General features: G+C 54.6%; 1 protein-coding gene across 1 annotated transcript; it reads left to right on the forward strand.

The window, feature by feature from the left end:
- The first annotated feature begins 7,058 nt into the window (after positions 1-7,058).
- IRX2 (iroquois homeobox 2) lies at positions 7,059-12,723 on the forward strand. The gene is made up of 5 exons (XM_066374791.1): positions 7,059-7,539; positions 8,872-9,274; positions 9,588-10,298; positions 11,104-11,179; positions 11,828-12,723. Exons 1-4 carry the CDS (start codon positions 7,294-7,296, stop codon positions 11,154-11,156), a joined length of 1,413 nt encoding a protein of 470 aa, XP_066230888.1. The 5' UTR covers positions 7,059-7,293; the 3' UTR covers positions 11,157-11,179; positions 11,828-12,723.
- The last annotated feature ends 82 nt before the right edge of the window (positions 12,724-12,805 follow it).

A 12,805-nucleotide genomic window follows, 5' to 3' on the forward strand; every position in this document is an offset into this window, starting at 1 on the left:
CAACTTGGATTTGAACTTGTAAAATATATATGTTTACTGTGATATAAAAAGAAAGTGCAGAATGGCCTTGCAGGTGGCCCACTGGAGGCCAGGCTGCAGCCAGCGCTGCCCTTCTCTTCCTGAGGGCCCTGGTGGACTGTCCATGAACACAGCGAGTGGCCAGGCCCTGCAACCTGCCCGGGAAACCTGTCTCTTCCTGCCATGCCTGGGATAAATGGCACAAAGACATACAGGTGACTATCAGATTAAAGGCATAGACAACAAATCCAGGACACTGTTTATATTTATGATGGTGGGGTTATGGAGAGAGGAAGAAAGAAATCGAGAATGTAAACTTAAAAAAAAAATTTTTTTTTACAAGAAAGAACTACTAAGTTAGCAGTTTACATTTTGTCCTATAACACTGCTTTTAAATGCCAGTATTTATTTTTCATTTTAATTTTCAAGACATCAGAGTTCACAAAATAGAAATGTGCAAAATTATATAATTCCAGGTATTATTCAAAGTTAATAATCATTATAATTTTTGTCACTTATTTCAGATATATTTCTCAGAAATAAAGTAGTACTGATAACAGCTGACCCCACCTTCCCACACCTCTCCTCAAGGGCCGTCAGTGTGCTATAAAGTGGAGCAGGTCCTTCTACTTTTTACAGCAGCCCCCTCCTTCCGTGCCTGTAAATAGCACGATATTGTTGCTTGTACAACTCCATTATTAGTACTATCATCTCTTCATCCTTCTTTTTAATTATTATTTTTCCCATTCAACTTGACACTCTCAGGACTTAGTCGTGTTGATACAAGTGAAACTACTTCCCTCACTGTCAGCCCCAGGGAACATTCTGTTTCTTGAAATGCCCGATTCTTTACCCAGGCCTCTCCTGATCGCCATTCAGGAGGTGTCCAGTCTTGCACTTTGCAAACAATGCTGCATGTGCTGTGCTTGGCATTTTCTTTGTAGTGGACAATGAGCCCAGGAGTTGCAGGGTGACAGGATGTGGCATCTCTTGCTTTTTTCATTTGTTGCCACATGTCTTCCTAACTTCTTTGTGGCCATTTAAACAAGCACAAAAGTGCAAGAGCTGCCTAGCTCTGCACCTCCCAGGCCTGGCTGGTGTCACCCACGGGATGTAAAGTGGTATCTAGTATATTGTCTGGAGAGTTCCCCATCACTAGTGAGTGTGTGCAGCTTTGGTACATGATTTTAACTCTGCTCAGTGCAAATGGTCTGTGCCTGTCCCTGACCCGTTTTCCATTGAGTGTCTTGTCTTCGCCCACTGTCAGAATTCTCCGTGATTCTGCACAGCAGTCGTTGTCATTTATAAGTGCTGCATGTATCTTCTTTCAGGGTTGGTGTCAATGATCTACTTTCTATTCAACTTAAGTTTTTACTTTTATTACGATCAAATTTTTCCTTCTGCCTTCCTTCCAGTTTTTAAAAAGAGGAGAAAAAGACCTTCCTTACCTACACAATCTTTGGTGTGTCAGAGTGTGACAGAATGTTGGGGAAGAGGAAGGACGGCAAGACCACATGCTGCAGAATTTGGTGGTCTGGGGGACACACACCAAATTCATGTTAGCCAAAGGATGTGCAACATGGCCCCAAACTAACGCTCTACAGAGCCCCGCTTGTTTGATTAAAGTAATTGTCAAAAGACTGAAGGAAATTTTTCTCCTCCAATATTTCTCGGCGAGCCAGGAGTCCTACCTACTCCTGCCGGGTCAGAGCGGCCTCCTGCGGTCTCTGCGGCCTCCGGGCACTCACGACAGAGAACGCCGCGGTCACCTCGGAGGTGCGCTCTGGTGTTGAAAACGTTGAGCCCAGAGCGTTGGAGCCGCTGCCAGCAGGGCGGGAACGGGAGTGAGCTAAGTTCTTCCAAAGACTGTCTTACAGAAACACTTAAAAAAAAAAACAACCCAACAACAACAAAAATAAACGACAACTCATCTGTTTGCACTCGCCCGGAATAGCTGCAGCGGCGCCGCGCGGACCTCTCGGGGAAGAGTGCGCGCGCTTCTATCTGTTGCTCGGCGTGAGGGTCGGGACCTGTCCGAGTGTGCGCTGTCAAGGCGAAAAGGCAGAGCATTTCCAACTTTTCTCCTTTCAAACAACCTCAGATGAAGAACAGGGCACGCAGGTCTTCGCCGCTGTGGAAACGGCTTCCTGTGACTCCGATCCCTCAAAGGAACTCCGTCCTGACCAGTCCCTGCCGAGTCCCCTTTTCTTCCTCTCCGGGCGTTCCCAGCCCCGTACTCCTCCCCCTCCCAGTCCTGGGCCACCGACACCTACCGCGCCCAGGCGGCCGGGGCGCGAGGAGTCCGGGCAGGTGGGGGGTGGGGAGGACGAGGAACTCGGCCAAAGAAGGGGAGAGGAAGGAGGGAGGAGGAGAGGGGCAGAGATGAGCAGAGACACGAAAGGACAGAGTCCGACAGACGCCTAGGAAAAGGCGATGTGAGGATTCTCTGGGCGCAGTGGAGTGAGAACTTGCAGGAAGCACGTCTAAGGCGGGTCATCTGTCAGGAGGATGGCAGTTGTGCTGTCCACTGAAGGAAACCAGGATGGACAAGTTCTAGAGGACGAGACCTCGCAGTAATTACGAGTTACAGAGTCAGTTAACTGGGGAGAAGCCAGGAAGAGAGAAAACAGGTAATAGAGCGTAAAGAAGGAGCACGCCCGCTGTCGGGGTACCCTACGCCCAGATAATTCTGGGGTCTACCCATCTTCTGGGTCCCCTCTGAGCTATCCTTTGGGTCCGTTTTAAAACTCCGAGCTGGATTCCCGCTCAGGGTTCCAGAACAGGAGCGGAGAGGTCCCCTAGCCTGTGTGGGGTTCTCTCTGCCGCGTTTTCCAGGGTCGCGTCACGGCACCTGAGGCGAATTTGAGACTCTGGGAACCCTGCTGCATTCGAAACCCTACAAAATATGCTCCTCAAATGCTAAGAGGGCAGACACCACGCTTGAATGATACTTTTTATTCTGACTTCAACTTTGTACAATTTATAACGACATACTTCGGTCTCCAAAAAAGGAAAAGAAAAACAAAGGAAATCGCAGAAGGACACTTCTCACTCTTCCCGCCTTTTCTCTTCCTTGCTGTAACTCCCTCCATCAATAGCCAAGAGGTCCTGGGACAGAAGGGAGCTTCGTTAGGAGTACAATCGAAAAACCCTTTGGTACACTGAAATACTCACATTTTAACTGTACCTCATGAAGAGGAACCCAGGTAAAATCTATATATTAATTTTCATTGACAAAGAACTGCACACCCTAAAATATTAACTAAGCTCCTATCAAGTACAGCGAAGGCCAGGGTAATAAGACACAATGAGGAAAAGGTCATGTGCGGAGTAGGTTTTATTGCAACGCCTGATAAAACTGTTCTTCTTCCTCGAATTAAACCTACGTGGGAAAGGGTAGGTCGTGCCAGGGCAGGGGCGTCTGCCGCCCGTCGGTGGCTGGGGACATCGCTGGGGCCAACGCTGCAGGGAAAAGGCCGCAGCAGCGGGCCACAGCGCCCCCTCGCCGCCCGCGCTCAGGACTTCGGGTCCGCGTCGTCCTGGCCGCCCCGAGGCAGGAGAGCCGGGACGGGCCGCGTCTGCAGAGCCCCTGGGCCCGCGGCTGCCGTTTTCCCGGACAGTTTAGGAATCCTGGCCGCGTTTCTGGCGTTTCTCAACGCTTGGCCTCGCTGGGAACCTGGTTCCTTGAAACGCGCACGTCTACGCGCACCTTGTTCTAAATGCAGCGGCCACTGTGGAGACAAGAAACAAAAATGTGACCGTGTTAAACTCCTTTTTCAAAAACGCACATGGGGGAGGGAGGGCACATCGTAAATCTGGAAATGTTCACGGCCCTCGCAATTGTTGCAAGTGGCTCGCGCTGTCGAAGCAGTTCCTCCGTTTGCCCCCCATTCCTGCCCATTCCCTCCCATTCCAGCTCGGACGGCAACTGCAAAGCAGCAAAAGCCAAGTGCAAGACCCTCCCCGGCACTCCGCCCGCCCCAACGCCCCTTTGAGCCCATAAACGAGGCACCCAGGTCCCTCTCCCCGGGACTAGCGCACCCTGCAGTGACCGGACGTGCAGTACGAGCAAATCCAGGCCACCCACCCTCGCAGGTGGCCGCGCACCGAGCCACTGCGTTTGGCCTCGACACTTGCCGCATGTCTTTTCGATTGATTTTTCAAAAAGAAGGCCAGGCCAACTTTAATCTACGAAAAGGAAAAGTGATTTTACAAAATCAGGGAGCTTTAAATCGAAACGGAGTTATATATTCCAGTAACAATGCAGACCGTGAGTTTTAATGTCTCTGCGTAGGCATTTTAATTTGCTACAGTCACTACCAATAAAAACGGCATGTAGTGCGATTCAACTGTTTAATAGTGCAAGGTAGACGGTTTTTATTAGTAGCAGGCAGCAGTATGGAAAATTTAGATTTCAGTGGAGGAGTGTAATTGCTGGGGGAAAAATACACTTAGGAAGAGGCTGTCTTTAGAATCAGCAGCACGGAGCAGAGAGGGAGCAGGCAAGTGTTTCTGGAGACGCACCCTGGGCCACGGGGGAGACCCTCCCAAGCCACGTGCTCCTGTCTGGTTAGATACTTAATTGATGTCAAAATCGAGTGCATTCTGAGCATACGCTCCTGCTCCAAACTGGGGATGTTTTTGTAATAATTCGCTGTTTTCTTTTCTGCCCTTGGCACAGATCGGGCAGGAGAGGGAAGAGGAAGGGAGGGCGAGGGGCCGAGCCCTAAATGCTAATGAACCACAGCAGGAACTGGTCTTTAGAAATGGAAATTCTGGAGGCCAGTCCTTCTTGGAGATAAAAAATATTAGACCTGATTTTTTCTTCACTTAAACAATGTAATTGGAAGCGAATCGAAAGGCTGCAATCTGATCTGTTGCTGTCTGTGCTTGTCATCCAAGTGTGCCTGAGTCATTTACAGCTTCTTCCTGGCTGAATTCCCTCCAGAAAGACCAAAAATGTCACAGATTCTGTCACTGGCATGCTCCAAAGGGCTGCCGGGGCCTCTCTCCCGCTTTCTTATTCCTCTTTACTTTACAAGCATTGATTTAAAACATCGGCCCACCACTGAACTGGGACATCCCACTTGGGGTGGAAGCATTGTTGGGCCACCCCTGCTAGGTTCCTGCAGTGCGTGGGAAGTGGTGTGTGTGGAAGGGAATGATGGGGAGGAGTGCTGTGCTAAAAGGTTAAGCGAAGATGGATGGATAGTGGGGGCAGGACTGTGGTTTGTAGTAATAGTGGTGGGGCAAGCAATGGGGGGGGGGCGAGATGAGACGGTTAGTGAAGGACAAATGGGTTGGGGGCTAGCGAGGAAAGACGACTGGTGTAACTGCTTGAATCGCACCTACAAGGAGCAACAAGCCTGCGGGTCAAGGAGAACAATTTACAACTGTTTTCCTTGGACCTGGAGATGATCAAATTCAGCCTGTGACTTGAAGGTTCCGCGTGAGACCAGGCAGGTGGCTGGTGCTTCGCGATCCAGCGCTGCAGCCTCGCCGGGTGCCTGTGCGACCCCGACAGATACTCAATAATCGAGGTCTTTTCAGAGTTGCAGAGCTAAGAGGAACGGCTTGGGGTGGGGGGCGGGCGGAAGAGGTGTTGGAGGAGGGGAGCTGTAGGCCAGAACTCCCACCTAAACTGTTCTCCCCCTACAGGTCACCCACTGGAGATAGCCTCCGAGAAAGAGACACCTGTTGGGTGGGCGCCCCTCTCAGGCCCGCATATGGCAGACTCCCTGTGGATTCCCTGAGAGTGCTCCTCTGGTGATTCCCAGCCTCCATTTCTGCGGGACCTCGGCGGGGGAGGGGTGGAGGAGGAAAGAGGGACCGGGGAGGGGGGCAGGAGCTGCGCTCCCAGATTCCATCTCCTCTAGGCCCGCAAGGCACCTCTCGAGCCGCACGTTACCTGAGCTACCTGTGCTGCCGACTGCTCAGGACCTACCAGCCCTTAGCTTTCTTTTTCCTTTCCGCGTGACAGAAAGGCTTCACGTCGTGCCAGAGGCCGTCTGTCTGTCCAGTGGCAGTCATTCCCTTGAGTGTTTTTACAACACAAATCCGAAAGAGAACTCAAGTTGTCAAGACAAAATAAACCCTTCTGGGGGTGAAGCACTGGCAGCGTGTGCTAAAACGTTCCCAACACGAGAAAGTGCTAACACCCAGGGACCCGAGTCTGCACCACAGACTGCGAGGCAGCAGGCTCACCTCGGGCTCTTCTGGCAGTTCGCGCCACGGCGCCCCGGATCCAGGTCCCGCGGGGACACGCTGGGCAGCGCAGGGCAGGCGACCAGACGCAAGGCCACGCGGAGAGCCTCCCGCAGCGAGGCAGAGTAGACCCAGAAGGTGGAAGTGAGAGCCAAACACAGCACCCCAGCAGGACCCGGGCCTCCGGTGCCACCGTCCCGCCTGCCCATCACCCGGTGAGTTGTCGCTAGGACACCGGGGTCCGGCGCGCGGTCACCTGGACGGTTCTTTTCGCGGTGAAGAGGGGCGCGGGCCGTTCGTCCCCCAAGCGGACCAGCCTGGCGGGACTGCGGGCGGCCTTTGCCTAGTCCTTCGGTTCCGAGCTCGAGGGCGGGCCAGTGGCTGGATTTGGCCGGAACGGGGGAAGTGAGAAAGGTGGCTGGGGCGGGGATGGGTGGGGGAGGGGGGAGCATCTGAGATTGCGTGCGAGTGGGAGGGGGTGGCCGCCGGGGCGCGCAGCTCCGCTCCGCCGGGTTGCGGGGCCGCGGGCCGCGGGTTGGGGCTGTGCGCGAGACGACTGCGCCACAAAAGCCTGCGCGTCCCTCCTCCTCCTCCTCCGCCCCCGCCTCCCCGCCCCTGCGCCTCGGCCGTCCTCTCTCCTTCCCTCCGCGGCTCCGCCTGCTCCTCCCCCCGCCGCCGCCAGGCAGCTGGATCTAGCGGAGCGGGCGGAGCCGCGAGGGGGCGGGCGTCCAAATATGCAGATGAGCGCGTGACGGACAGCTCCGCGTTCCAATGTCCCTCGGAAACTCGAGCGCTCCTTCCTCAACTCCGCACTCCCGACTCCAGACTCCCCCAAACCCCGACCGCCGGCCTGGCGCGCGGCTGCGCCCACCGGCTCCGCGCCGCCGCCGCCGTCACTGCTGCCGCCCCGCGCTCCCCCGGCCCGCGGGCCGCCCGGGCTAGTGCGCGGGTCAGGCCGCCTCGGCCCCAGGCCCCCCGCGCCCGCCGCCGCGCCGCGCCCCGGCCGGGCGTGGATGGAGGGCGCCGCGAGCCCTAACGGCTGCTCGGCGTGACGCGGGCCCCGCGCCCACCATGTCCTATCCGCAGGGTTACCTGTACCAGGCGCCCGGCTCGCTGGCGCTTTACTCGTGCCCGGCGTACGGCGCGTCGGCCCTGGCGGCGCCGCGCAGCGAGGAGCTGGCGCGCTCGGCGTCGGGCTCGGCGTTCAGCCCCTACCCGGGCTCGGCGGCCTTCACGGCTCAGGCAGCCACCGGCTTCGGCAGCCCGCTGCAGTATTCGGCCGACGCCGCCGCCGCCGCCGGCTTCCCGTCCTACATGGTAACGGCGCGGGCGGGCGGGGACGCGGGGCCCACGGGCGCGGAGACCCTGGCCGGGGCGCAGGCGGGGCGGGCGCGGGGATGGTGCCGCGGAGCCGACTCCGGGCCTCTGACTTGGCCGCCGCCGTGCCGGCGGGACGGGAGCCCGGGGCGAGCGGCAGCGTGGCCGCCGACGACGTCCTTAGCCCCGGCCGGGACCCGCACCCCGTGCTGCTTCCTCTCGGCTCCCGGCGCTATTTCCCCGTCGAGCCGGTGTGCGACTAGCCGGTGTCGGGATGTTGTGGGTTGTCCTCGGTTCAGGCCCCGGAGCTTGGCGAGGGGCGCAGAGCGAGCTCGGGGCGCGTTTTTTGGTTGGCGCGGGGCTTCGGGGGTTGTTGCCACCGCGACCTCCGAGGCGGCTGCCGAGCGTTGAGCGGTTACTGGCGGGACTTGGGGGGGCTCACCGGGTGGGAGGGAGACGCCTCCGCCAGAGGCCCCGGGGCCCGGCCCAGCCCGCCGCACTCTGGTTCCTAAACCGTCTCACGCCTGTGCTTTTGAAAAACATGTTTGCGGGCTTGTGGCCGCCGAGCGCCTCCTCGGTCCCCTGGGCGCCGGGAGCGACTCCGGCTGGCGGGTCGGCCCGAGCGCCCGCGTCTGCACGGGGCCCCGCGGCGGGGCCGCAGGGCGGGCTCGGGAGCCGGAGGCCGTTAGGGGTTGCGGACGCCGCTCGCCCGCGGTGGAATTCCGGGGCTGCGACTGTGTAGCCGGGGCTTTGGTGAAGGCTGTAAATGCTTCGAATTTAAACGTTAAAGGCTGAATTAAAATGCTAATTACCGCGTATTTTGAAGAATTCGAAACGGTGACTGGCTTCTGAGTTGCAAATTGGATTTGCGGAGCTTTGGAGTGGTGAACAGCGGAGCGGGAGCAGGGGTGGATTTTTAACCATATAAGGGCGGGGGTCGGGGGAGGAGGGGGGAGGACGCAGCGCTGGAGAACCCAGAGAATTTAGATATCAGGAAACTATCCGGCCTGCGTGTTTGCGTGCGTCTGTACTCGCGGCCCGGGGATTGTGCAGGGGAAGATATACCATTTTAGGAAAGTGAAATAGTTCAGAAATTCAGGTATAAAACAACAGCGTTGTTCGTGATCAACAGCTGGCCTTAATAATGCTCTGCGCCCCCCCCCCTTTTTTTTCTTTTTAAAAATGTTCCTACTATGCTGGTGCGGGGAGCGCGGCTCCACCGCGGGAGAGGCCCCGTGGGAAAGGCGGCTGCGGGCAGGCTGAGGACTCGCCTTTAGGCAGCTGCCTGCCAGGCCCCGCGGACCCCGCTCACCGGGCTCTTGTCTGTTTCAGGGTGCGCCCTACGACGCGCACACGACTGGGATGACGGGCGCCATCAGCTACCACCCGTACGGCAGTGCGGCCTACCCATACCAACTGAATGACCCAGCCTACCGCAAGAACGCCACGCGGGATGCCACCGCAACGCTCAAGGCCTGGCTCAACGAGCACCGCAAGAACCCCTACCCCACCAAAGGCGAAAAGATCATGCTGGCCATCATCACCAAGATGACCCTCACACAGGTCTCCACCTGGTTCGCCAATGCGCGCCGGCGCCTCAAGAAGGAGAACAAGATGACGTGGGCCCCGAGGAACAAAAGCGAGGACGAGGACGAGGACGAGGGTGACGCAGCCAGGAGCAAGGAGAGTCCAGACAAGGCGCAGGAGGGCACCGAGACATCTGCAGAGGACGAAGGTGAGTGAGGCCTCGGCTGGCTCGAGGTCTCTGGGAGTTTTCTTCCCAGGCGGGGCGCAACGCTGAGGGAGGGGAGGACGCTGCCTGCCCGGCAGCCCGGATGCCAGTCTGGGGCTCCTGCCTCCTGGCAGCGAGTGAGCTGAGCGACTCCTGGGGCGCTGCTCGGGGAGACCGTGCTCCCCTCGACCGTGGCAGGTTCTGGGTGGAGATGAGAAATTTGGGGGGGAGGGGCCTGCTGTACCTAGACGTGGGGCAGAGCAGCCCCGGTGCCTGCGCTGTCCCACGTGCCACAGACGTGCCCGCGCCCCTGCAGGGATCAGCCTGCACGTCGACTCGCTCACGGATCACTCGTGCTCTGCCGAGTCGGACGGGGAGAAGCTGCCGTGCCGTGCCGGGGACCCCCTATGCGAATCGGGCTCCGAGTGTAAGGATAAGTACGACGACCTGGAGGATGACGATGACGAGGAGGAGGAGGGCGAGCGGGACCTGGCGTCATCCAAGGCTGTGACCTCGTCACCACTCACCGGTGTGGAGGCACCGTTGCTGAGCCCCCCGCCCGAGGCCGCACCCCGCGGCGGCAGCGGCAAGACGCCCCTGGGCAGCCGGACGTCGCCGGGCGCGCCGCAGCCTGCCAGCAAGCCCAAGCTGTGGTCTCTGGCGGAGATCGCCACGTCGGACCTCAAGCAGCCGAGCATGGGCCCGGGCTGCGCACCGCCGGGGCTGCCTACGGCCGCAGCTCCAGCCTCGTCCGGGGCGCCGCCGGGCGGCTCGCCTTACCCCGCGTCGCCACTACTGGGTCGCCACCTCTACTACACGTCGCCCTTCTATGGCAACTACACAAACTACGGGAACTTGAACGCGGCGCTGCAGGGCCAGGGGCTTCTGCGGTACAACGCGGCGGCCTCGGGCCCGGGAGAGACGCTGCATGTAGCGCCCAAGGCAGCCAGCGACGCGGGCAAGGCAGGCGCGCACCCACTGGAGCCCCACTACCGGCCCCCGGGCAGCGGTTACGAGCCCAAGAAAGGTAGGCTGCTGCGGCCCAGGGTCCACTGGGAGGGACAGGCAGAGGGGCCCTATTAGCACTCCCAAGAAACCTAGGGGAAGAGGCCGTAGAGACCCGTGAAAATGCAGGGGAAACTTTTGTCACATAAAGGAGAAACGAAGAAACAGAATGCACCACCCTTTGACTAAAAGTTGGGAGAAGTGAAGCAGATGAGGACTCCAAAAAGAGAGGTGGGGTGGGAAAGGCGATCTTTGCCTTGCAGGGAGATCTACCTCTTTATTTATTTATTTATTTATTTAGTATGTATGTATGTATGTATGTATGTATGTTTATATGTATTATGATGGACATAACTATCGTGGCAGTTTTAGTTTGGCAAACACAAACTGTCACGAAATGCAAATTATAGTTTGTCTCCTGACTGAGCTTCAGATTGGGTGTGTTCTGTTGTTAACAGTCTCTCCTTCTGCCTTTGGCTGGAAGGAAACAAACGTTCCTGTTATTCCCAGAGGCCTTAGTTCTTCAAAATAGAAAACCAGAGCCTCTTCCCTTTCTCTCTCTTTCTCCCTTCTCTATATTGCCTCTGTTGCTCATAATTCAGGCTTCAGCTGATAAGACCTATAAAAGGTGCTCAAGGGGGTAAGAAAGTGAGAACTAAAAAATATGACCAAAATCTGTCCCCAACTCCATGGTGGATGGCCAGGTTACTCTAACTGTTTGCCTCAAAGAGGGAGCATTCCTGGGTGTGAGGGCTGGTGGCTGTGCTGCTGTCTGGGAGAGGGATAGCTAGGGTTTGGTTCTGACTAACTGCCCCCTCCCCTGACAGATGCCAGTGAGGGCTGCTCGGTGGTTGGTGGGGGCGTCCAGCCCTACCTATAGAAGGGCCCTGCTCAGCAATGCAAGTAAGTGGGCACCCTGGTGTTTCTGCCCACCCTGGGGAACCTCCCTGCACCAATTACTCTGTAAACTTGCTTAATGTCTATTTCTTGCTTCTGTCATGGGGTCTGAGGACAGCAATGCAATCTTGGTCTTTTTTTTTTCTTCCTTTAAGTGGGAAAGGATTTGTTCTCTTTTTATAGAGTCCCTCTTTTTTTTTTTTTTTGGTAATGCTTTGAGGAATCATTCCTTTAACTGTAGTGATTATATACACGCTGTTTTCTCAATCTGGGAATCTGTGTGCAATATGGAATGTTCCTACTCCACTAGATACGGAATAGACACTTGCTTTGATGAGCTAGTGTTACTGAAACTTGGTATCAGGAATCTTTCTAGGTGATGTTTGCAGAGTAAGACTGAGAGACAAGAAGCACTTGTCTTTTGTCAGGCCCATCCCCTTGTGTCCAGATGTACTAGAGAGGATCCTGCAGATCATCTGACTCACAGTGGTATTTTAAAAAATACCTATTTTACAAATAGGCAAAATCAGTTTACTACACATCTTAAGGGTGGGAAAGAGGCTGAACCCTTTTAGATAACTCCTTTTATAATGTGGTGATGTTGGTGTGGAACTGAAGGATTTGGGATGATTTGGTTTTTTCCTTGGTCCACAGGTAGGTGTCACAATTGCTTTGGAAAAAATAAAGTCAGAAGGCCATTCTCTCTTCCCAAGTTCATAAATATACAGACATAAAAAGCTGCTCTCTCACCCGGACCGCATCTTGTGCCACTGTAAAAGAAGGAACCACAGAGCATTGTCAACCCAGACTAATGGAACAGACTTTTGTTGGATATATGTGAATTTGTTGACATAGTATAGCTTCCCCAATGTATGTGTGACTTTTGAAAACAATCTTTTTTCTCAGGATATCTTGAATTGATCACTTCATTGCCACGGTATATATGCTATAGGTGTGATAGGATTTACTGTAAAATTTATTTGTAAAAGATGTACACAGTAGAAATAAAACGTGATTGAAGAACTTGAGTACTTAAAAAGTGGAAACAAATTTGATATTTATTTTTATAATGATATAAAGCTTCTAGTAATTTATGCAAGTTGTATTGCAACGGAATCTAAACTTTTTGTAAATAAATTCTGCCTGGTTTTTATTTGAACATTGCTGGTTATACAATCTTTGTTGGTTGTTTAACAATAATTCTTTACTAATTTATATCTTAAATTGTAAATAAAAACAGACTAGACTACAGCAATATGGTGTTTGGGGCTCCTTTTTCTTAAAAGATTGATTTGGGTAGTGAGCCCCAATAATAGTAGTCCCTCCCCCAGGTGATCTGACCTCAGGCTTTTTAATGATACTGTGTAAAATAATCTCCTTCTCCTGCTCTTAAAAAAAGGCAGAAGAGAAATAAACAGTAGGAAGATACTTATGATTTGAGATTATTTATATACACACGTAGTGTAAAAAAGTTAAAATTTTGTGATCGGAATATGCAAAATATTTGGTAGTGTAAAATTTTTTTAACTTGGCAAAATAAAGTGACCTGACACCTCTGTGCTTTAGGATCCATTTAATATTTATTTTTGATGCTGGCTTACTGAACCTCCTCAGTAAACTGGAAAATTGTGG

Source organism: Saccopteryx leptura, chromosome 1, assembly GCF_036850995.1.
Source record: "Saccopteryx leptura isolate mSacLep1 chromosome 1, mSacLep1_pri_phased_curated, whole genome shotgun sequence".
NCBI lineage: Eukaryota > Metazoa > Chordata > Mammalia > Chiroptera > Emballonuridae > Saccopteryx > Saccopteryx leptura.